This window comes from Chelmon rostratus, chromosome 6 (assembly GCF_017976325.1).
Source record: "Chelmon rostratus isolate fCheRos1 chromosome 6, fCheRos1.pri, whole genome shotgun sequence".
NCBI lineage: Eukaryota > Metazoa > Chordata > Actinopteri > Chaetodontiformes > Chaetodontidae > Chelmon > Chelmon rostratus.
In genome coordinates, this window is record NC_055663.1 from 10,544,966 (window position 1) to 10,568,068 (window position 23,103).

General features: G+C 44.7%; 1 protein-coding gene across 1 annotated transcript in view; it reads left to right on the plus strand.

The window, feature by feature from the left end:
• The first annotated feature begins 248 nt into the window (after positions 1 to 248).
• The window catches only part of b4galnt4a (beta-1,4-N-acetyl-galactosaminyl transferase 4a), a 130,301-nt gene continuing 107,446 nt past the window's right edge, over positions 249 to 23,103 (plus strand). The window contains exon 1 of the mRNA XM_041939562.1: positions 249 to 390. Within this exon, the coding sequence (XP_041795496.1) occupies positions 249 to 390 (142 nt within the window). The remainder of the gene's footprint in view (positions 391 to 23,103) is intronic.

The following is a 23,103-nucleotide window of genomic DNA, read 5'->3' on the forward strand; positions in this document are numbered from 1 at the left end:
TGGACCCAGATCTGAGGATACGACGAGTTTGGCGCCGCCGTCACCCCGTGGACCCGGGGCAACGAGACGCGCATTAAGCTGTGTGTAGTTAACACTCCCCGTTCATCGGCCGGGTCACATGCCGTCGCTGTGACCGGGACGTAGCCCGTCAGCACAGCCACAAACCGAACGCAGCAGCGCCCGAGCGACCACTTTCCGGACCGTTTTGACTATCTACCGGGCGGCTACCGGAGGATGTGTGAGCCAGGATGCTGCGCTTCCCCGTGAAGAAGATCCGGAAGCAGTTCAAGCTCCTGCTGCTGCTGGTGCTGCTCACCTCCGCCGTGTGGTTCACCTACCTGCACATCAACCAGGGCAAGACCATCAAACTCCACTTCAACTACGGAAAAGGTAGGCTTTCCTGAGACAAGCCTCATGCATTGCATTTTGAAGTTTTGTAAAAGCAGCCTCGTCTGTTACCCTGATAGATATGAACTTAACAGTCCCTAAAGACATTTAAAAAGACATTAAGCAGTCCCTTTATGAATGCTGTAGTGATACCTCAGGATATAATACCATAAACTAGTGTAACATTACTATAAAGTCACCACTGTGTGCAGCGGGCACCTGCAGGAACATTATAGGAATATTAAGGTGACATCAAAGAAGATAATAATGCTATAAAACATGATAAGGCCACCATAAGCTCCCCACAGTAGACATAGTAACAGACATAAAGGAAAAAAATCATATGTGTTATATACCATGACTTCAGCTGAGACCAGTATAAACACTTCAGTCACATAAAATCCCTGTAAGAATAATGTTGGTTGCATGGATTTATGATAAATATGTCTCTGAGACAGCTGCCCTACTGCCTTTCATATACTGATTGTTCACCCTTCAGTAGTGTGATGGGCAGGACCAGTTATAAGAAGCAACACAGAGCGGCAGCGTGTCTTCATAAATTAACAACAGTTTCCTTCTCCGGACTAAGTAAAGAGCACCGCGGTGTCGGGCCAGGTGAAAAGCCAGACCTCCGCCCTCAACATTAATAATCAAAGGGTAGTTCATGAAGGTGGACTCAGAGGTGACAGGCTCACCAGTTAGGAAAGAAATATCGGGTGGGCAGCACAGGGGAGGCAGTTCTCCACCTGCTGCTGTAATGCTCCCTCTTATCAAGGCTTGATTGCATCCATCCACCGTGCGCGTCATGAACAGCTGGTTGTAACAGTGGATGATGCTGATTATTATACAGGAATACACAGCTATTAATGAAAAAAACTCCTGATAAAAGGTGTGACGTACCATCACCTACTACTGGGTACAACATGGGACGACGGTGTAATCTATCTCCCGCAGCTGTCTGTGTAAAGTGATACCCAATGATTGTGATGTCCTTGAAGAGTGTACACCACACACACACACACACACACACACACACACACAACATGCAGAGATCATTTCATTGTCTCTGATCTCAGCCGTGGGGTTTTCCCAGTGACAGACTGGATTTATTTTTCTGATGATGACAGTCATTAGTCATACTCCTGGCTGAAGCCCGCCACACCGGCTTGTTGCAACTGGATAACTGCAGCAAAGGGAGTTGCGAGTTTGTGTCAGGTGTCCAGGTTAAAAATGAATTAAACATTGACGAAGCTCGTGTTATTCTATCCTGCGTGTGTACAGCAGGCCTGTCACAAGACAAGTAAAAAAAAAAATGTACATGTATTTATTATGCATATAAGCCTGAAAGAGGCCAAATGCATTGATGTGGCACAGGTGCATATTGTGATATTGTATGGAATGAGTGGTCACTCTCAGTCCTCCCATTCAAGCAGATTTACTGGATATCATTGCATTGTGCATTCTTTATCCTTGCCTGAGGATCCCTTTTTGTCCTCTGAAATCGCACAGCCCGACGCATGCTGGTATTTTCGACATAGCTGTGTTCCTCATTCTGAGGCTTACACTAATAGTCTGCCTTTGTGACTCGTCTGCCGTCTGATGGGGAAGGAAGCTGTTATGCTGTGGTGCGCTGGTCTGTGTGCCTAATTGACTGTCTTCCATTTAGCAGGCATCTGAGCAGGTCAACTCACTTAACCTCTTATGAATAACATGTCCCCTCTCGCACCAAGGGTTTCTAAGTGAGATGTAGCCATTACTGAAAATGGGGCTCCATGAAGTGTGTAAATATTCATATCAGGCTGGCAATATTCTCTCCACATGAGAATCTTCATTGATTCTAAGCACTGAGGTGGGGCAGGTAGAAATAATGTAATTTCGTTTCTGGCCTGAGTCCTCCCTATTTGAATATGAAATGACAATTTGTCAAATTTCCATTCGGCTTGTCCCTATTTTGGAGGAAATTAGATTAATCTCAGCCAAATCTTCTCCTTGAGCAAACACTCGTGTCAGGCAGATTGCTGCTCGGACTCCATCCACTACATACAGTGTTATTGGCATCTGACCAGCAGACTTATGAGATAATGTAAACATCGTGGCACAAAGTGCCCCGCTGAGGCTGCATCTATCTAATTGTGAATAACGATTTGAGAAGCGTGTCGGAGACGGTTTACGGCAGATGATTTTATACACACTCTGTCAAGTGTTTCAAACTTCAGTTTACTCACCTCACTGTGCTCATGTGCTGGTTGACTGGGTCAACATAATGAGGGAGCAGGGCCCTGAAACCTTGAGAAGAGGTCTTCTTAATGGTACCCCGCGGCGTCTTTAGAGCAAACAAGCACGCTCTTGTATACTTTGAACGTTTACATCAGCCGAAACTAACATGTTGAATACATTTTCTACATGATAAAACATTTTCCGCATCTTTTCTGATTGCTTTGAAACTTGCTGTGTTTATATGAGCTCGGCGGCCTTCGTTTTCTCCTCTTATTGGGCCGCTGCTACGTTTTCGGTGCATTGTGTTCCACCAGCTATTGCTAAGCTGGTGCTTTGCAGCTGGCAGTAATGTGCATGTGCCTCCTTATGTGCATTGTGGTGGAAACACAATAAAGATACAAAAATATTTGAATTCAGTTGTGCAAAGTCTTGAACTCTGTGGACTAGCTGACAAGAATTAGGGTGCGGCAGTGAGAGGAAACTACTCCCGGCAGGTTTGACTGCCTTGACTGAGCTTCAGATCGGAATGCTTTTACATCCTATGTTAAAAGGGTTTTGCTGCACCTTAACGAGCCTTGACATTCATAATCCAGCTAGTGTCTCACCGAGTAGAAACTGTATGATTTATATCAGCTTGCAAACTTAGTTGAATAGGTTGAAGGACGCATGATAACTCAGAAGTCATATGTGATCAGAGATATCAAACCGCGGTTGGCAGGCAGAGAAATCAATTACACAGAGGTGTCCACAGGTCGTTTTGAGTCAGGATTGTCATCATTCAGAGCACTAAGCGCTGAAGCCACAGCCCTATTGAAATGGACCATCATTTTCTCCCACTAAATTATTCAGCAGGATACTGTAGAGCTGTGTGATGGACTGGTGATAGGCAGCCCACTCACCTTTTTTGTGATTTTGTAGAAAGTAGAGATGGAGATTGGAGAAAAAGATCCAATGCCAGGCAGATGATGGCACTCATGGACAGCAGCTCGAGATGTGAGGAGCTTGATTAACGATTTTTTCCAAAAGGTTGAAGTTACCGGTACTTCCCACCCTATGAAACATCTGTGCTTCAGGAGAAAACTGTAGGTCAGGAGCTTTTCCTCACATCACCGTAGTAACAGCAACAACAACAGAGCAATCCTGATTTGCTTTGTGTATGAATGTATCATTTACATATCCTGCATGCCTCTCCCGTTTATGAAAAGGGAATATAATAAGAGCACAATGAGCGATGCGACTTTTGTGAATGTGTTTCTTTTCTCTATTTATGTTTTCGTAAATGCCAAGGTAGCAGTTGTAGCTATGATGATGGGGAAAGACAAAAACATATAATTAAATAGTTTTCAGATTGCACATTGGCCAGACTGGCCTTAGTTAATCAGAATTTCAATGAGAAAGTGTGTTGGCAGGCAGTGCTGCGGTGCATATTAGATGAGTGCCACATCTACGCGGCCACCCAGTTGTACAACAGCCCCCCTGTTTTCCTGCATCAACAGGTCCACTGAGGAGGAGGAGGAGGAGGAGGAGGAGGAGCAGACTGGCTGCTGCATAGAGGCCTCTATTGATTAACTATGATTACACATGTGGAGGCACTGCGCATATACTCAACTGCCCCCACACAAACACACAAATTTGTTGCCTATATAGCTGTAAAATAGCACATACTACACACAGTCACTTCCATATCATTGCCACTCCAGAGGGATAAGCAGGAAGTCAGAGAGGGGAAGTCTCAGGGCCTTCGACAGATTGGCTGCACGGTTGCCCATGGAGACAACATATGGGAGAGGAACGTGCTGGGCTGGTGGGGTGTTATGGAGCTTATTTTATCAAGGCTGATGTAGTCACAGGTTCTGAGGACACTTAAACGCATTGAATATCAGCTGTAGGCTACAAATAGAGCAGACACAGCTTGTGGATATGGTGCCATTGAATTGTATTAATGTGGCTTCAGAGAGAGCTATAGACTGACCCTAAGAACCACACATTCACATTCAGACACTCGGACATCATTGCAGTTCACTATCAAGTTGGATTCGGCTTGTTGTTGTATCTCAGCAGAAACACCCTCAGGCTGGCTCGCTGTCATGGTAACCATGCCCTCCGATGTCACTTTCCCTAATTTTAGATCTTGCGGTTCTCACGGTCAGTCAGCTTTACCTCAGCCAGAACCACTCTGCCGGAAAAACGGTAACAGACACCACCTTGGTGTGTGTAAGCGCTGAAAAACATACACAGCCCTTTTCGAGTTATCATTTATTCATGCAACAATGAATATTGTCAATTACCTTTTCAGATCTGTGAATAATGCAGCTGCTTGGTGCACACTTGCACCTCTGATGAAACAGAACAGTTGTTAATGGAGGATAGTAGAACGGAACAAAGAGACATAAACAACCTACATGCTTAGTAAAAAGCAATTTCCGAGGCCGTTGCGTTGTATATCTTAGGTGTGTTTCTGACAGAGTTGAATTTAGCAGCTTTTATAGGAACACTGAGCCCAGCGTGGGTGCAGTCTGCAGGTCTGCATCAACAAAGTGGTTTGGGCATGTTATACTGGGGACATGTGTGAACCCAGCTGGGTGGTGTGGCTTTTAAAGATTGCTTCCATTTAAGAAAGCTGGGCCTGTATATCACCGTGGAAGAGCTCTGTTATTCAGATGGGAAAATGGGGGGAAAAAAGCCTTTCATCAGGGGAAATTATGAAAGGAGTGAATTATGAAATTGTAGCTGTACTAATGTGGTGATTTATATTCTTTAGAGCCGTACTGTTTGGCTGGCTTAACAGAAGTATTTCTGATAGTGTATGTGCACATAATTCAATTTCCAGGTGGAAGCTGTTGCTGCAGAAACCTGGATGTTTTCAGTGCTGTGATCATAAAATTGAAAACTGGAATCTTATAGTCTGTGCATCTGCCTTTGCAATCCTTGAGTAATCATTAGATATAACAATACCATTATAGAGAAACTGAACTGTATATGAAACAGTCATTTCAGTCGAAGCAACTGTATCTTTGACGTCCTGTTTCATTTAAGGGGCCGTGTCATAAAAGCATACGCATGTGGCACTCATTGTTAGCTCGTGTCTGGGGAGCTGGGATAGGGACTGTCAGAAGCTCAACCATGAATCTGCCCCACAGCTTATCTGACCAACCCAGTAAATCTCTCTCTCTGGGTAATTCCACAGTGAGGATGAGTGATGTCCCCATAACAACTCACACTGCATCCTCGATGTGCCTGGATGCTGTAGGACCTGCCTGGTGGAGGTGGAGACAATAAAAGGATTAAGAGGGAGAAATAATACCTCGCGCTCTTCTTGTGTGTATGCCTTTGCTGATATCTCATTGTATAACCAAGCCAACCAAACATGTTGGGATGCTGTGTAAAATGTAAATAAACAGAATTCATTTGCAAGCGAACTGTTTACCAACAGCGGATTTACAAAGTGTTCCTGAGCCTGTGTAGGAACATCCTTTCTACAATCATGTGTTCACAAAGTGGTGAACCTCGCTCCACCCTTGCTTGTGAACAACTGATACTTTCCAGGATGCTCCTTCCATACCCATTCATGATACTATCACCTGTTACAATCAACCTGTTTACCTGTGGAATGTTCCAAACAGGTGTCTTTTGTTGCCCCGCCCCAACAACAAGCATATGTCGAGCACATGTCGAAAAGGCTGAGCAGCACATATTTTATTTATGTTTTATCCAGCATTCCATTCTTTTTTTTTTTAATTAGGGTTGTACACGTTGTTGTATTCTTGCATTTGTTCATTCTCATGCACACTCGTGCACTTGTGAAAACGTTTTCAGGCTGTGTATCAGTCCAGTCCTCCCTTTGCTAATTTAACATTCTCTGTTTTCTTGCTAATGCTACAGCAAATGCAACAGAATTTATTACAGCCCTAACATATTTCACACTCAGGATGTGTTACGTTCACATGGCCGCCGTGTATTTCGCAACGTTTTTCCGTGTCGCATGTAAGATTAACAGATGTGGATGCAGGCTTTAGAGATGAAGGGAGGGCTAGGTTGGAAGGTGAGCGAAAGCATTGGAAAAACACCAGTCCACAGTGTGTTAACCTCAGGGTTAATGAAATTTGTGTTGGCCTGCCTAACAAGCCACCATCAAGGTACCAGCTCTGCCCCATGCAGATGAGAGTGCTGGCCCACTGCCACGGCTTTGCCGCAGGAGATTTGTGCGTGTGTGTGTGTGCGTGTGCGTGTGTGTGAGAGAGAGAGTTAGTTAGTGAAACAGAGAGATTTAGTGTAAAAGAGAGGCGAATGTGTATGTGTGATGTGCTTGTTTTTTTCCAACGTGTGTTATTGCATGTGTCTGTGAGTGCACACCTCCCCGATCCCGCTGCCGTCTGCACTTTAGCCCCAGTGTTTACCCGAGCAGAAGAGGAAACAGCTGAATGATGGCACTGTCTGCCCGCTGGCACACTCGCCACAAAAGGGGAGCGAGCTTTTGGGGAGGAGGGACAGGGCAGAAGAAGGACACCCTTCTCACGCAACAGGTGGGACATGCAGCAGGATGCATCAGGGGAGGATGTGGCTGTGACTTATAATAAACCCAGCCATTCACAGTGCACTGTGTAATCTGTTTGTACATGGAACTGCAGCTCCTAGTTGGATGGTGTACACATCAGACGAGGTTCACCATGGAAAGGCATTCAGGTGTAGCTACGTTCTACAGCAGGGGTGCCTAATAATACAGCAATCACACTGTTAAACAATGCCATCAAGATTTAATTAAGACCAATTTCCTCATTGTAGCCTCATAAAACTCATGCAATTTGGACAATTTATATGGACACTGCTGGGAGAGTGAGTTGGTGACGGGTTTTAAGAAATGAGAAACAGTCAGAGAGCGAGTGAAAAGAAGGAGCGCCAGAGAGACAGATGTCAGGTGGGAGTATCGACTGCAGACGATCATGATCCTTGTCATGATGGGATTTGTCAGTTTCCCCGCGCTCAGGCTCGGTTCCGCTCTTTACTCCCCCCCCTCACCTCTGCAGAAGGATTTTCTTTCATAGGGTTTCTATGCAGCGATGGGCTGTATCAGCTCTGGTGTTGCCTTACTGTAAGTGATCCAGACCTTGCAGGATTTCAATCAATCATCAAAGAGTTGTGGGTCTGCGCGCTCCCGCTGCTCAGAATGAGCTTTCTGTAGCGGTGGTTAATGGAAAAGGTCACCTCTCCTCGAAGGCTGTGCCGGCTCGCAGCGAAGACGGAGGAAGGCTCAGAGGAGAGGGACAGATAAACCTCAGAGACAGAGGAGGCTGCATGTTGTTGCATTGCAATCAGCCTGCCTTTTTTTTTTACAGCCGTGTTGAAAAGTCATAAAAATGGATACAAATTGGCCGTAACGTGCCCGTCCCTGTGTGCCGTAGTTTTCACTCGTATTCCCTTTCACCCTTGTTTTCTTACTTTTCACTGCTCATGAATATTTACACATTTGTGGAACAGGATCTGTAGGCAGGATAAGAATTTCATCTCCATTTATGAAAGGCTTGCCAGATGAAGTTAAACACCAAGGGGAGAAGTTTGAGTTTTCCTTCACTTTGACATTTAAGGGCTTTCACTAACGTGTCTGGCTGCCATTTAGATAAAACTAAATCCTGCACTTTACCGTTTATCTGGCTCCATGTTTGAAAGGATAGAAGCGGCGAGGACGTGATTGTGGTGGCGATACGGTCCCCCACCGCCCCACAGCAGGTCTGCCGGCTCTCCCCAGCTGACAGCAACCCCATGTGAAACTCTAGCAGCGTTTCTGCGTTTTGCTCAGTCGAGCTGAATGGTTCGCTTCCTCCCTTTCATCTTGTATCATTTGCAGGATTTCCTCTTTTTCATCCCGTCTTACATTCGATCTCCCCTCGTTCCATCTCACCTGTCATCCGAGTTATCTTTTACACCTGGCTGTCTCCGTCGTCGTCTCGTTCTCCTGCGTGCGGCGTGGGAGTATCGGAGAAGGCGGGAGCAGGGAGCGGCAGAGAGGCGGAGGACAACGGCTGCACTTTGTCATTCTTTTGTTTTGCGTCTCAAAGGCCTGCTCGCCGCCTTGATTACCATGTGTGCTTTGTGAGGGAGCGCGGCATCGCTCTCTGCGGCCTGTCAAACACTGTTCCCTTTTTTTCAGCTGTGGCCGGTCATGAGGAAAGATATTCAAGAGAGGAGGAAAGGTTCCAGTTTACTCTGGCGCTGTGTTTGTGTTTGTACAACTGTGCATACTTGTTTTGAGAGGATCCCCGCTAGCGTGCGCTGAATTTTAACATCTCTCATTAATTTTGCTTATCTATAATTCACTGTAATTAAATACCCCGCTCTAGCATTCACTATACGTACTTAAGTTCTCCTTTATCCCCCTTGTCCTCGTCGCAGTCGCAGTAATACAGTTGATGGAAAATCACGGTTGTTGATGTTTTGATCAGTAAAAGTGGTTATTGAGCTTTATGGTGCTGGATAATGTTTCAAAGCTCATTTTTTCTTCTTCTGCTGACAACTTTTCATTTTTAGGAGCTTGGTTTTTATTTGTTTACTGTGAGGGAAACGTTGCAGGCAAAAAAGCAGGTTATAAAGCAAGCTGTCACAGAGAGTTCAGTCACAGACTGTCTTCAAGTCAACAGAAACCAGCGGCTGAGGGTTAAAGGATCGCAGCCATGTCTCTGCATATTCTGGCTCGTTCGTTTTCTTTGGCATGCGACTGATTTTCATGTTATTTCTTTTTCTGTGTTCCTAATTTTACTCAATTCTCTATGACATGATAATTAATAAGTGAATCTAACAAGTCACTTTGAACTAGTTTGACACACGAATCCATCACAGTGTGCATTGCATCTGCTTTTCTTTTTGGTCAAGGTCACATCATTGTTATGCAGCGCTTGCAGCTCCATCACCATGTTAACTGTTTTTAACCTTCGACACCGATAAAAGCATGTGCCTTAACAAATTTCAATTCACTTCACGCTGATTTTTATAAATGAGTAGAAACTAGTGGAAAAGACTAAAATGTATTATGAGCATTAATGCCTTTACAAAGGTTTTAAGCTCTGGAATTAGAATCTAGAGTCAAATATTTGGCTGCAACAAAATCAGGGGGTGAATCTTTAACCGCCCAATCTAGATTCTCTCCATCTTGGCAGGATGTCCTGGAAAGGCCACGTCTCTCACCTTCAAGTTCAACCTCTACCAATTACCTGGCTGGGTTTGGGCCAGTTTCTATCTTTCCCATCAAATCACCAATGAGAAAATCACTTATCACTCTTAAATCTCAGCACTCCATCTCTTTGCCTCTGTTGGCTTTGTTTCATGTGCAGTATATCAGGCAGTGTTCCCTGCTAAGGGCACCGCTGCAGATTCCTCCCTACTGGACAAAAACTTGATGCTGAGCTCCAGAGAGGATCAGTGGGAATGTCCATTTTTTTCCCCTACTGGTCATCTTCTTGTTTGTCCTAACAACGCTATGCCAAACTACCTCTGAATGCCGTCATTTTTCACCCATTTATATGGTATAGTGACCATTTCCTATTGGCCACTGGCTGGTTGGTTGACTCTCGGCGTGCTACAACAGCAGCAGCACTCACCACAGCCGCAGCAAGCTGCAGCAGCATCGTTTAATCTAAAATAAAAGGATACTGCTGCATCCAGTCAGCAAGGAAGAAAAAGCTGGGCGGAGATGAGAATGAGAAAAAAAAACAACAACATCAGCAAGAGAAAATTGATGACGCTACGAGCTAATTATCTGAAAATACTTGTACATTTTATCAGCAGGGAAAGAAAATATGCGTGCACTACCTGTAGCTGATGCTGATGTCTTGGGTTCGCTGCGTGGCCTTGTTTACATGATGGCAGAGAGAGGACATTCTTAAAAGCTCGTCTGACAGAGAGGACATTGTACGTCTAATGTCACCACACTTTATTCCACCCCTCCTCTTCCACTTCCCTCCTGCTTGGTTGCTTGGTTGGTTTTGTTCTTGCTTCCCAGCCTCCTCTTCCCTCAATAAAATGACACATCTATCACACTCTCTGCTTCTTCTTTTTTTTTTTTACATCCATTTTTGCACCTACAAATGAGATGTGGGACAAATGCAAGCTTTTCATCTGCCTGAATTTGACATGGAGATTCACCTGCCTCAGCAAAGCAAGACAATTCAACTCTATTATCTCACTGTCAAACACGCCGCTGCTAGCAGCCCTGCTGGTGGAAATGAGGTGTTCTTACATTGCTGGGGAGGATAGGAGGACTGGCAATGTGCCGATGTGCATAATACATCATTCTGGCACTTTTCTGACCATCTGATCATGTTTCAGAGTACAAAGAATAGAGAGAAAACAGCCAAGGAATTTGTATTGTATATATTGAGCACTGGGGGATAGACTGAGATTTATAATGTCCTGCATTTAAAGTGGGCTTGGCAAGTGGATAAATAGATTTGTCTACACATATGTATACACATACATTCTTACTTTTAGATATGTAGGAAAAAAAACCAAGGAGATGAGGTATGGCTTCCTGATTACTTACAGCTCTATCTGTATTCTTGTTTGTGGGGCGAGCTGGCACGCTGCTCATACTGACCCCAAGTCCAAGTTTTATTGTGTCGTGCATGAAAAATAATGCAGTCGGCTCCGTTCAATGAAAGGCTTGTTCCCTGGCTCCCTCCTCTTCAAAGATGGAAATACACAAAATATGACACACATCAAATACTGAATAGAAATGAGTGAATATAAAACTATTATGGGGCATTAAAAGTGCAATAAAAACAACAGCAAGCAAATATATAATATAAAGACATTAAAATTGGCACAATGCAAATAAACACCAAGGTTATGATACTGTCGATGACTCGTTGCAGCTTTATCAACAGCACACTTTCTCTCTCACGTGTCTCAGTGTCATGAGGTAACATCTCCTGACACATATCTAGAAATAGATGAATAGCAAAGCATTTTATTTAGATACATAAGGAGAGCATTATACATGTAAAAGGCTGTGGTTTTCATGTTCAGCCAACATGTCCATGCACGGCTCCTGTCCTGTTACAGTAAAGACTCCCAGAGCAAGACATCAGACGTCTTCTCATCGAACGTCAGCTGCTTTGCACATGTAGGGAATTACACAGGCCTCTTCCTGGATTCCTTGAGACAAAGGTGGCAAGGTCTGGAGGACGTGTGTGGCATGCTTCAGGAGTGCTGTGTGCTTCGGGGGAAAAATCCTGATTTGACAGACGAAAGCGTCCACAGGGATGACTGTGTTTATTTTGACACCTTCTTATGCACATTTTACTCTCCTGGCTCTGTTTTTTTATTTTATTATTTTTTTGTGATTAAACAAAGGGCCACAGAGCCTCATGGAAACATTGAATACAAGAATGATGAAGGAAGGTGGGTCACACGACATGACTTCTATTGAAAAATCCAAAAAAAGATGTGTCCAATAATACAATTTGATACCGGTTTTGGGGTATTTATATGATAAGTCAGCACAAAGGTGCAGAATTCTTTATTTACGTTTTGAACTCGAAATGTTTTCGGATCAGGGTTGTATATAGAATCAAGCCTAATTGCTGAGCCGACAAAGTGTGCCAATGTAACTCATTTATTTTTCACCATTTTAAGTGCCAAATTAATTAGCCATTACATCAACTGTCGGTTCTGCGTGTCAAGTTAATGGTCATTGTTAAAGCATCTTGTCACGGACGCACAATCGGCCGTATCAGGATTTGATCTTTGCTAAAAGCACTGCTGGCCGCATGCTGTAGGTTCAAAGAGCATCAACACCTCAGAGCCAGTATCAGTGACAGCCACATTAAAAGCACCTCTTTCAAAATGATTTCCCATGAGAAGAGATTCCTATCATGTTTAAAATTTAGCAGTTTCACCATAGAGCACCATAGACCTGTATACGGTACATTTGTGTGTGTGTGTGTGTGTGTGTGTGTGTGTGTGTGTGTGTGTGTGTGTGTGTGTGCCTGAGGGTAACTGAACAAGGAAAAAAAAAAAGATTACTTTTTGTTTACAACAGTGTTTCCCACTTAAAAAGCTGGAGTTAGTGATGGAGGAAGTGATAGTGTGGTTAGTCCCCTCTGCAAACAGGGTCAGAGCAGTGTGATAACACATCGCAGCCCTCGTCTTCTTCTCCCTATCTGGCCCGAAATTTTGCTCAGAATGGTAGGAATGCTGATATTACCTCTTCATACGAATCTGCTTTCAGCCCACACATTTGTTGAACAAAATGCACACACTCTCTCTCTCACACACACTCACGCACATATAGGACATGAACCCATAGATGAGTAATTTGTTTTTCTTTGAGTGCCCTCAACACTTGCTGGTGCTCTGAATCAAAAAAACAAAACAAAAAATAAATCATCCAATCAACAAAAAAGGCTGTACAGCCTGAGCTGTGCCTGTTCAAATGGAGCCGTTACAGGCTGATCGCCCTGATCAGATCGACACACGCTCATTTAGCGTTCAGGTGAAGTCAATGGAACTTCAAACAGAAGTTTTTACTGTCCCAGCTTGGATAAGACAGTAAGGACTGTCAGCGCCACAGACGGCGTCCTGACGCTAGTGTTTAGCAAGGTGCATTGTATTATGTGTAATTTACTGTACTTACATGAGTCAGAAATGGAAGGAAAATGAAGTTATTTAGTGGTAAATATGTGAAGAATGGTGCGTGAAGAACATTTGATGCATTATTGTTGAATACAAGAAGCAGAGGAAAAGTAGTGTGATCAAATATGATTGATGTGATCTTTCGGCAGCCCCTTCCTATTCCATTAACCTGATGCACCAGACAGTTTGCTATGCAGAACCATGCTGGCAGTCGTCCTTGGAAATTGTTTTTAAAAGGGCAGGAACCACCTATTTTGGAAGCCAAATCCGGCTAAAGACTCACTTTTGTGACTTGTTTCAACCTAAAAGTGAGATAACCCTTCTGACAAATTGAGGCACTGACGGTTCAAGGAATAGGTAACAGTATTTTAAAGATCTGTATAAAGACAGACATAGAATTCAAATGCAAGGAATACATATGCAGCTCTGCAGAGGAGCCTGCACAGGAGGATACTGTATGTGATGCATATGATGCTCAAGGACTGTGATCTCTTGTGACTGTGCCATTCAAAGCTTGTAGAACAAACGATAATACCCCAAAACCTCAGCCAGCAAATGGGGTGCCACACCTGAGTGTCCATTTATCAGTTGGGTTGTACAGGTTTCATGAGGGACCAGCAGGTCAGCTGAAATCCACCCTGCTCCAACAGATTTTACCCACCGGCAACTCTCTCCCAGTCCATTCTGCCCATGTCCCACCATCCAAATCTAGATTTCCTTTCCTCACCTTCGTCTTTTTGTCACAAATTATGTCACAAATGAGCAGCACGTAGAGTTAATTGATGAAAGTAATTTTGCTTGTGCAGTCACACGTGAGAATTGGTGTCCTTGCAGGATTCTGGGGCGCTTGCCTGGCGCTAGTTCTCCATCGGCATGAGCTCTTTCCTTAGTACAAGGCTGAAAAAAATCTGGGTACACTGTGTGGCAATGTGCCATGTTTGTTTCTCTAATTATCGCTCTATAGTAACGCAATCAAGAGTAGTTAAGGTCATTTGCCAGTGCTGTGCAATGAAAATGATTGTTTGTCGTGTTAACATTATTGCAGTGGGACGTTAAGACCTGTTTTGGTTCTTGAGTCTGTATCCAATGAGCATAACAACATACTCAATGTGTTTTTTCTTGTTTGCCACACTGCGTGTTTCCTACTTGCCTGTTTAGAGTTGGAGCATGGTTTAGCCTTTCTGCAGGTGGTGTTCTTCCATTATTTCAATGTGCAGAGACAGGCAGCTCTCCCTCTGTCACGCTTAGCCCCCTCAGTACCACCACCACCACCTTTAACTGTGTGTGCTACAGCGAGAATGCTGCCTGTGTGTGATGTGTCTGTAGAATATAGCGCCTGTGTCCTGCCGCAGGCTGCTGCTGTCCCCCTGACACACACACACACACACACGCATGCACGCACGCACGCACGCACGCACGCACGCACGCACGCACGCACGCACACACACAAACACACACACACTCCCGGCCTCTGTTTCATCCTTTCCCCTCATTCAAGCACTCTCTGCTCATTCATATGCTACAAGGGATTCCTATTTTGCTGCCTAGATTCTATTCCTTCCGGGGTTGTGGGAGTCCGCACCTGTGGGGTACATAAACACACACACACACACACACACACACAAACAGAGGAACGCACACAAACACAGACATTCATGGGCTGAATTTTGCTTGCCTACCTCCTATTTAAGCTGCAGGGAACCTGACTCTGGAAGCATTCAGATTTGCCCCCAGAGCTCCAGGTGAGAGGAAAATAGGTGCGCGAGCTGTGCAGGTGATGTGACAAAGAGAGGATAGAGAATCTCTCCAGATTCCATTTGCCATGAGAGATTTGTTTTAATAAGAGCTTAATGCGGACTGCATATTTCAAAAACCTAAGGGCCTGTTAAGCCATATCACACAGAGTTTTATTGCTTTTCACAGAGACTACCATTGTTTCCCTGCCATGAGGAAGAGCTTTTTATATCCCTGTTAATGTTGTCAGACACAGGTATGGATATCAGTGCAGAAAACCTGAAACCTGCTGAACACTCAAGAAAAAATGTGTCGGATCCAGCGTGCTGACATTGAGTGGAGTGCAGTATAGCTGAGGCCTGTGTGTGTTTGCATAGGTGGAGTGTGTGTGCAAGTGTTTCTGTGTGTCCAAGCCATTATATGCAGTAAATGACAGTAAAACCACCTGAAGCCTATATTAACTTTCCACAGCTACATTTTCCTGTCAGCAGGTTGACTCACACAGCTGCATGTGAATCAGCGGGAATTGCCACACACACAGAGTTGCACACACACACACACACACACACACACACAAAAGACCGTACTCTTACACCCCCCTCCCCGAAGAGGAAGACGAGTGAAATGGACATAGTTTAAAAGTCATGCTAAAAATGGCCATCATCGCTCCGCTCCGTCCACCATCCCACAAACACTGCGTGGTTATTTATACTTGACTGAGCATCTGAGGGAGTCTGGCCTCGCAACCTCATCCTGTTAGCTCAGACGAGCCTGCAGCCCTCAGCAACTTTAGCACTTTATTCAGGTCAGAGCAGAGCACAACCTCTCCCCAATGAGATTTAAATGTCCCACCCGTAATCCAAAATGTTAAGCAAGGGGTGGCTCCATCGTCGTGGATAAATCACACAACTCTTTGTAAAAAGATTCGAATTATTGGAAAATGTAATTTGATGGCCCTGAAGATGTTTGACTAAAACTCTCAGATAGGATAATCTACTTGAAACTTGCTGTATCAAGTCAAATCAAATCATGGTCAAGCACCAGCATTGTGTCCAAGATGATGAAAGATGAAATATTCTGTGTTTTGGATGTTTCAACAGTTCAATAAGAGAATATTCAGAAGTTAATGCACATGAGTGAATTCAATGTAACACAACGTTGCACTATTTTCTATCAAATGAATCTTCTGCAGGACAGCCTCCACACGCAGCTCCAACACATCAGTTAAGCGGGTCTGACGGAGGCTGCTCGCACACACTCGGGCAACACTTGTTTACGACGTTTGACCAGAAACAGATGCAGCTTTTTTTATTTTCCCCGACAGAATATCTGACTGCACACATGCAGTCATGAAGTCTTCGATGAGCCTGTGTTTTGCATCAATCCATATGGCTCCATTTCTGAGAGAGATGATGAATGATGAGCTCTTGCTAGGGCGCCGCCTCTCTCTCTCTTAGAGGACCTCTTTGACATGACTCGTGCGTGTGTGTGTGAGAGAGAGACCCTGATTTTTATAAATTGCATTCACATTTTGGCAGCTTCTAGCATCTAGCTTTTTACAGTTGATTGTTATTCTGCAGTTCCAACAGTGTTTTCTGCATTGCTGAAATCATAGGATACTACGTAATGGTTTTACTTTTTTTGTACAGAGTTACAGCGACGCCTTTTCTGAGTGAGCTATCAAACATATGCAGGTGTTTTTCTTGTCAAGCCCGGCGCTAGAGAAAGATCAGAAAGTTAGCTACTCTCTGCTACGTGCAGACTAGACTATTACAGAGCAGGGAGCCAGTCATCGGGGTGAAACGTTCACTTAGTCCAACTCGTAAACTTGCAAACTTCACTCGTTAAGAGGAAACATGTCAGTTTGTGATGTCCGTTGCATTCTAGGAGTTATTTTGTGGAGTTGACTTTTCTGTCAGTCTGCCTCAGATAATGATACTTCAGGTAGTGCCCAAAATGACCTTTACCATCCCAAAGAGAAAGGGTTTTTTTTGTATTGTAGAGTATCATTTGGAGTTCACAAACACACCGTCAGCACCAGGAGAGTGAGATGGAGAGAGGAAGTAGAGCAGGCCGGCATTAATGACAGAACACCTGAGCAACAAGAGTCAGAGGGAGTCGCTTTTCCGCTCGGTGTTTTATTGCCGATTAAGGCTTGAACTAGGAACCCGCCTGTGAGCGATTAACAATCAGAGCTCAAAGCTATTTAACCTGCCACTCTCCCTGAATCCTGAACAGCTGTGGGAGGCTGGACTGGTCTCCGCCTGTCCTGCACTGTTGCCCCGCAGTTGACAGCAGAGGCTTTGGAGTGACAGGGAGCACTCAGCCTCGATGTAGTATTTCACCTCAAGAGAATGTGAAGCAATAATCTGGATTTAAACCGGAGTTGTTTGACAATCTGTCCCAGACCCTGGAAAAATCTCGCTATCCTTTATCCTTCCCGCTTTCCCCTCCCCGCGGGGACTCTTTTATAAAACCTTTTAATATCGTGGTGAAACCGACCACGGCAGTACGTTTTTCCAGATGATAAAAGTGACAGCAGAAAAGAGAAAAGACGTGCGAAGTAGAAAGCTCTGGTTACGCTGCATTATGGAACACAAAGACAACTGTCTGCGCAGTGACACTGGTGACATCTTCTTCTCTTCGATGATGGATTTTTTTTTCTCCCTGTGCAGCTTTCTTGTCACACTGCATCGTTTGACCAGTTGTCTCTGAGAGGGGGAAAAGTTAAGTACTAATTCAAATAACGAAACAGGTGCACAGGTGCAAGATAAATCCCCAGTAGCTGTTATTTTGACAGTTTGACAAGTGTATTCAAGGTTTAAAACGTTTACAGCTTGATTTTCTTTCAGACCCTGCACATTAAAACCAACGCAGTAGCAGCCTTTTTCACTTGTTGTACTGGAGGAGCATCGAACATGCAACACAAGAAGTTTTAAACATGTAAAAATTACCCACTTTTTCTGAACATGCTGTTCTGTGTCCCCCAGCGTTCCCTGCGCTTCATCTTAAACATCTCTGATTTCCACTAATTGAGGATTGGGCTGATTGGGGTGGTCAGGGGGGCTTCAGGGCCAGACAGACACACGTAGCCCCCAGTGCTGTGCAGATGCTGTATGCATGTGCACATATGCATTCATGCGGTAACCAACACTTCTCTTCCAGCCATCTGGGATCTGAGATGTCAGGATGTGTTTGTACCCCGCTCAAGAATTCAATTAATTAGACTGCTGTGTGTGCATGTGCGTACGTATGTTGTTTCTGAGGTTAAAAGTGTTTTTTAATGACTATAATTTTTTGCATGCCTGTCGACACAGGTTTTTTTTTTCCTGGTTGCTCGGGTGCACATCAAAGGCACAAAGAACATCAGCGACGACAACAGCGCAAGCGGCAAAATAAAGAGGGAAATTCTCTCATTATGCTTTGCCACTGCTTTTTTACTACCAATTAACCAGTGTAGCAGCCTGTTCACATGCAAAACAATGCACCCAGTCATGGCGCGCTCACACTCATATTCAATAGCAAGTTTCCTTTTGAAGGCATGTGGTTGTATTCAATGCATTTCTGAGGCTGCTTAATCGAAAAGGAAAGGGGGAAGTGGTTGTAGCCCAGCATGAGATGGACAGACCCCACACCCTTCTGTCAATGTAAATATTCAGTTACTTGTTTTAATCTTCTTTTGTAAGATCTGCCAGGCAACTGTTGCTAAGGACATGTTCTGTGTTTGTGCAGAATCTCTCTTTCTTTTGCCACCCCATAAAGCACCCACTTATATAGATTTTACCCACATGTCAATTCACTAGCTGTCCTATTTCATTTTTCCAAAATAATATATTCTACCCTCCCAATATTCTCTGGAGCATCTGACAGACAATATGGGGCTCAGTGAATTCCCGAACTCATAATCCAATTTCATAATTCTCAATTCCCCTTTCCTACCAGCTCGCCAAGCCGAGAGCAGCAGCAGCTCAGAGGGATATGTGCACTGACGTGTAGACTGTCAGTGAGTGTGAGCAGAGGGTTAGAGGTTTAGTCCAGCAGGCTGCTCTGAATGTAGAATAAACTGCAGGTTTAAAAACTGTTTTTTCCCTTCAGGTGACGTTCTGGCAATTGCAGGTCCCTTATCGCACTTAGTGTTCCAAAGTGACTTCAAGGTCTTCAACTTTGTGGATGTAAAAAGGTTTTTTAAACAGTGTCACTGGGCAAGCAGCCCTCTTAATTCTATATGCACCTGCCACATTGCCTCAGATGAGGGTTTTGTTTACGCTCTTACTGCCATTTAACTCTTTGTAAAAGTCAGCCCGATTCTTACTGGAATTTTATCCCAGAACATACAGTATCTGTTTGTCAGTGACTTCACCTCATAATTCCCCTTTTTATTTTTCTTCCTGAGTGTATAAACTGTGTGTGTGTGAGAGAGAGCAAGCCTGCTCCTAAGCCGCCACAGCTCTGCCCAACCCGTCTGGTCCTTACTAAAGCCTTACGCGTCCGTGACTCGTTGCTTGGCTCTGAACTCAAATGTCTTGGCATCCATTCATGGGTACACAAGCGTGATATTGAATCACACAAAGAGAGAGAGCTCTGATTTCCCCGCTGGGTTCGCCCTCTGTGGCCTCTCGCCGCCACCCCACCCCCTCTCACATTGGGTGGCACAGAAACGCATCATGGCCAGAGGAAGGAAGCTCAGATGATGTAACCGAAGAGGACCACGGGCAGCTCGATTAGACAATGACAGTGTTTTCCTATCGGTCCCATGCTTTTCTCTCTTGTTAAAGATGTGACGTTTTTAAATAATAATAGAAAATAAATAAAAACAGAAAGCAATCATTTGTGAAAACATGTTCGTCATTCGACCATTTCTCTCCTCTCTTGAAATGAATATTGTTCATTCAAACGTGAGTTGGCGGTTTCTCTGCCGGGGAAGTGTTTGATGATTATGCTGCATTGTAGACAAACACTGACCGGTCAATATTTATGCCATGAGGACTGTCCCAGTGTGCGTTTATTAGCACGCTGCCTCATTGACTCGCGCAGTGGGGGGTCCAGGGTAACAAATTGACCAGCTGATGTTTAATGTGGAGCCTGATGTAGGTTAATGATCCAGCGGGAACCAAGGCTATGGCAGCGGAGGCAGATGTTTCTTTCTATTCAGCCTTGTCTGGAGGTTTTTGGAGATGATAGGCACTCCGTGCTTTGCCCAGGGGCTCCTCAGCAGGACGATCCTCCTCACTTATCACCAAACAGACAGAAAACCAACCCCTGCCCCCCTGTGTGCCAGGCTCGCACATCACCACTCTTCTGTTTAACACTAACACAGATTTTATTCATGAACACACATACAAATGTGGAAGTCCAGCTTTCTCTGCATTTATTGCTCTGCTGGTGCACTGCTCGACCACTCTCAAGAATTAAATAATAATCCGCTGGTGCAGGGTAGACACAGGATGAGGTAAAGTCTGTAAAATTCAGCCAGGCCTTTTGTACACGCATGCGTCGGGTTATTCTGCTGCCACTTTTGCTGCCTTGTCAAGTTGATTAGTAACCCCCATCATGAGAGGAAGGAGCTAACTGTGCTTGTGTCACGTTCTACGTGCCAAGGTTTCTTTCATGCCGTCGGGGAATCAATGGGGACTTGTTTCTGCATGTGGCACTTTTTTTCTTTCTCCGTTTCCTGCGGAGGTGGTGTGCAAATCGATGGCTTTGAACTCAGACGAACGGCAATTCAGATGGGAGCCAGGCGTTAAATGAAATCCTGCCCACCAGAGACACACTCGGCCAACTCGGCCGATGCAGAGAAACGCGTGATCTTTAAGAGGTAGATCTCCCAGATATATTTTTCTTAAGCATACCCACCAATCACTCGATAAGTGCATTTACTTAAAATATGCTGAGACGCCAAGAATCGCTGCGACATTACAGTATGTTAAACTGTTGCCTGTTCAGTGTCCCCTTACAGCTCTCTATAGGTGGGCAAGTCAGCCAAGCCAATTACTTAACCCTGACCCGGGGTGGCGGAGGAATCAGAGAGGCTGTGGACCAAGTGTCTGTAATCTTGAGAGGAAAGCACTGAAGCAGTGGCCCAGCTCTAATGTAGAAACTGGAGACGCCCTTGACGCCGATCTGGAGCTGCAGGGAGGTGGCTATAGACGCAGGGACGACTCTTAAATCTGCTGCGACCAGAACACATGGCCACACACACAATGGAACACTGATAATATGATTACCGAGGTGCTGGGTCTTAAGTCTAGACTCGAGGCCTTAGGGGCTTGATTCTGTCTCTCTCCCTATTTGCTTTCAACCTTTATCACATACACAGCTTCACAAACGTATTGTTGTGAGGGCTGATAGCAGCTCTTTGTACTTTCCTGAGAGGAGAGGGACGCCCCACAGCCATCTATTCTTATTCGCTTTCTACAAACCGAGCTCTCTGAGGCCACGTCCAACCTAATGTGGATGAAGCTGAAGACACCATTTAGGTGTTCGGCGTATTCTGTCCACTCTAATGATTTCAGATTGTTTTCTAGAAGCTCACAGAGCTCACAGAGTTTTCTCCGAAGCTCCAGTTGCGACCTCTGCATTGTCTTTAGAGGAAAGCTTGGCTGTTTTCCCTCTAACGTCACAAAATTAGTGTTTCAATACAGGTGTTTTTGTTCATTTGTGTTTTTCTGTTTCTGTTTTCAGCCAACTATAAAGAGGAGTTTAAACTTCTTACAGTCTTCTCAGTGGATTTAGCAGAGTTACACCCAGAAGGGTGTAACTCTGTGGCACAGAGATTTTTAGACTTGTTTGCAGAATGTTTGAATTTGCTTTGGCCAGCATTGATATTCTGACATTAGAAGTCTGCTTAGAAGTTCAGCTCAACTGTCTCCACCAACTGCTGAGGGAAATACCTGGCTATTATATAAGCTGCTAAATGCTCCACTTACTAGTCACCAACCAGCTCCGGGTAGTGAAGTAAGTAAGTAACCAAAATCATGAGCTGAAAGATGCTGAAACACATACACAAAGATGCATATGCATGAATGTGTGGCAATCCACATTTTCCTCTTGGTACTACTTAGAATGCATTATGTATGTTTGTCTAAACATGCAACCAGCGTGTCGCAGACCATGAAGATAAGAAAGTATGACTCTATGTGCTGCACGCATTGCACTAATGCCCACACAGACACAAACACGCTGACCCTTGTGCACTTCCACATCAGTTTATGGAGATTGCCCGTGCCTTTCAGGACTGAACAATAGGTTTGAGTGGCATCGTGAGAGTTGGAGCGGGATTAGGCCTAACCTCCGAGGGCTCTCTCCAAAGCCCCTTTTGTGTGTGTTTGTGAATAGAAACATGGTTCCCTGAGATTGTCTGTCTGCCTGCCAGCCAGTCGTGTCCTACATGCCGTCTGAATCTTCGCTTTATTTAAAATACGCATTAGTGTGTGTGTCCGTGAGCGTATCCGACTACACCGTCGGCCCGGTCTGGGTTACATGGTGATTACTTTTGCCTGATGTTCATCCCTTTCTGTTGCTGTCTAATGTGCCTAAATGCAACGCGAATAAAGAGCTGATGTCTCCCAGCCATCCCGAAAGTTTTACACAGGTCAGTGTATCTGCCTCTGTCTCCCTCTGTGTGTGAATTGACAAATGATTTGATCTAGGAGTTCTCTGCATCCCCCTCTTTGCTTTGCCTCTCTAATTAACCATTTCAGTCGGCTGAGAGCATCCGGCCAGTTGGGTCTTCAGCTGGCTGAGAAAACACAGAGGGAATCAGCAAATCTTGGCAATCATGTCTTCAATGTAATTGGCAGCCTCAACCAGTAATCATGCTTTCTCTGATAATAATAGTGCATCTCCTCTTCCTGATTGTGTAAGGGCATTAAGATGTGGTCTCTCTCTCCCCCCCTGCCGCTCGTTTTTACAGTGAGGGATATGTGGGAGGGTGAGCGCTTCACCAGAGGGTCAGTCGTGCATGAACAGAAAATTACTGGGAGAAATCACTTTGCTTTCCCGTTTGATTTTCAGATTCAGCAATTACCCCCTGCCCTCTATTCCTCTCTCGACATGCCGTGGGTTGAACACACAGGTGGACAGTATGTGGCAGCACGTGTGTGTGTGTGTGTGAGAGAGAGAGAGAGACACTTTGTTTGCATG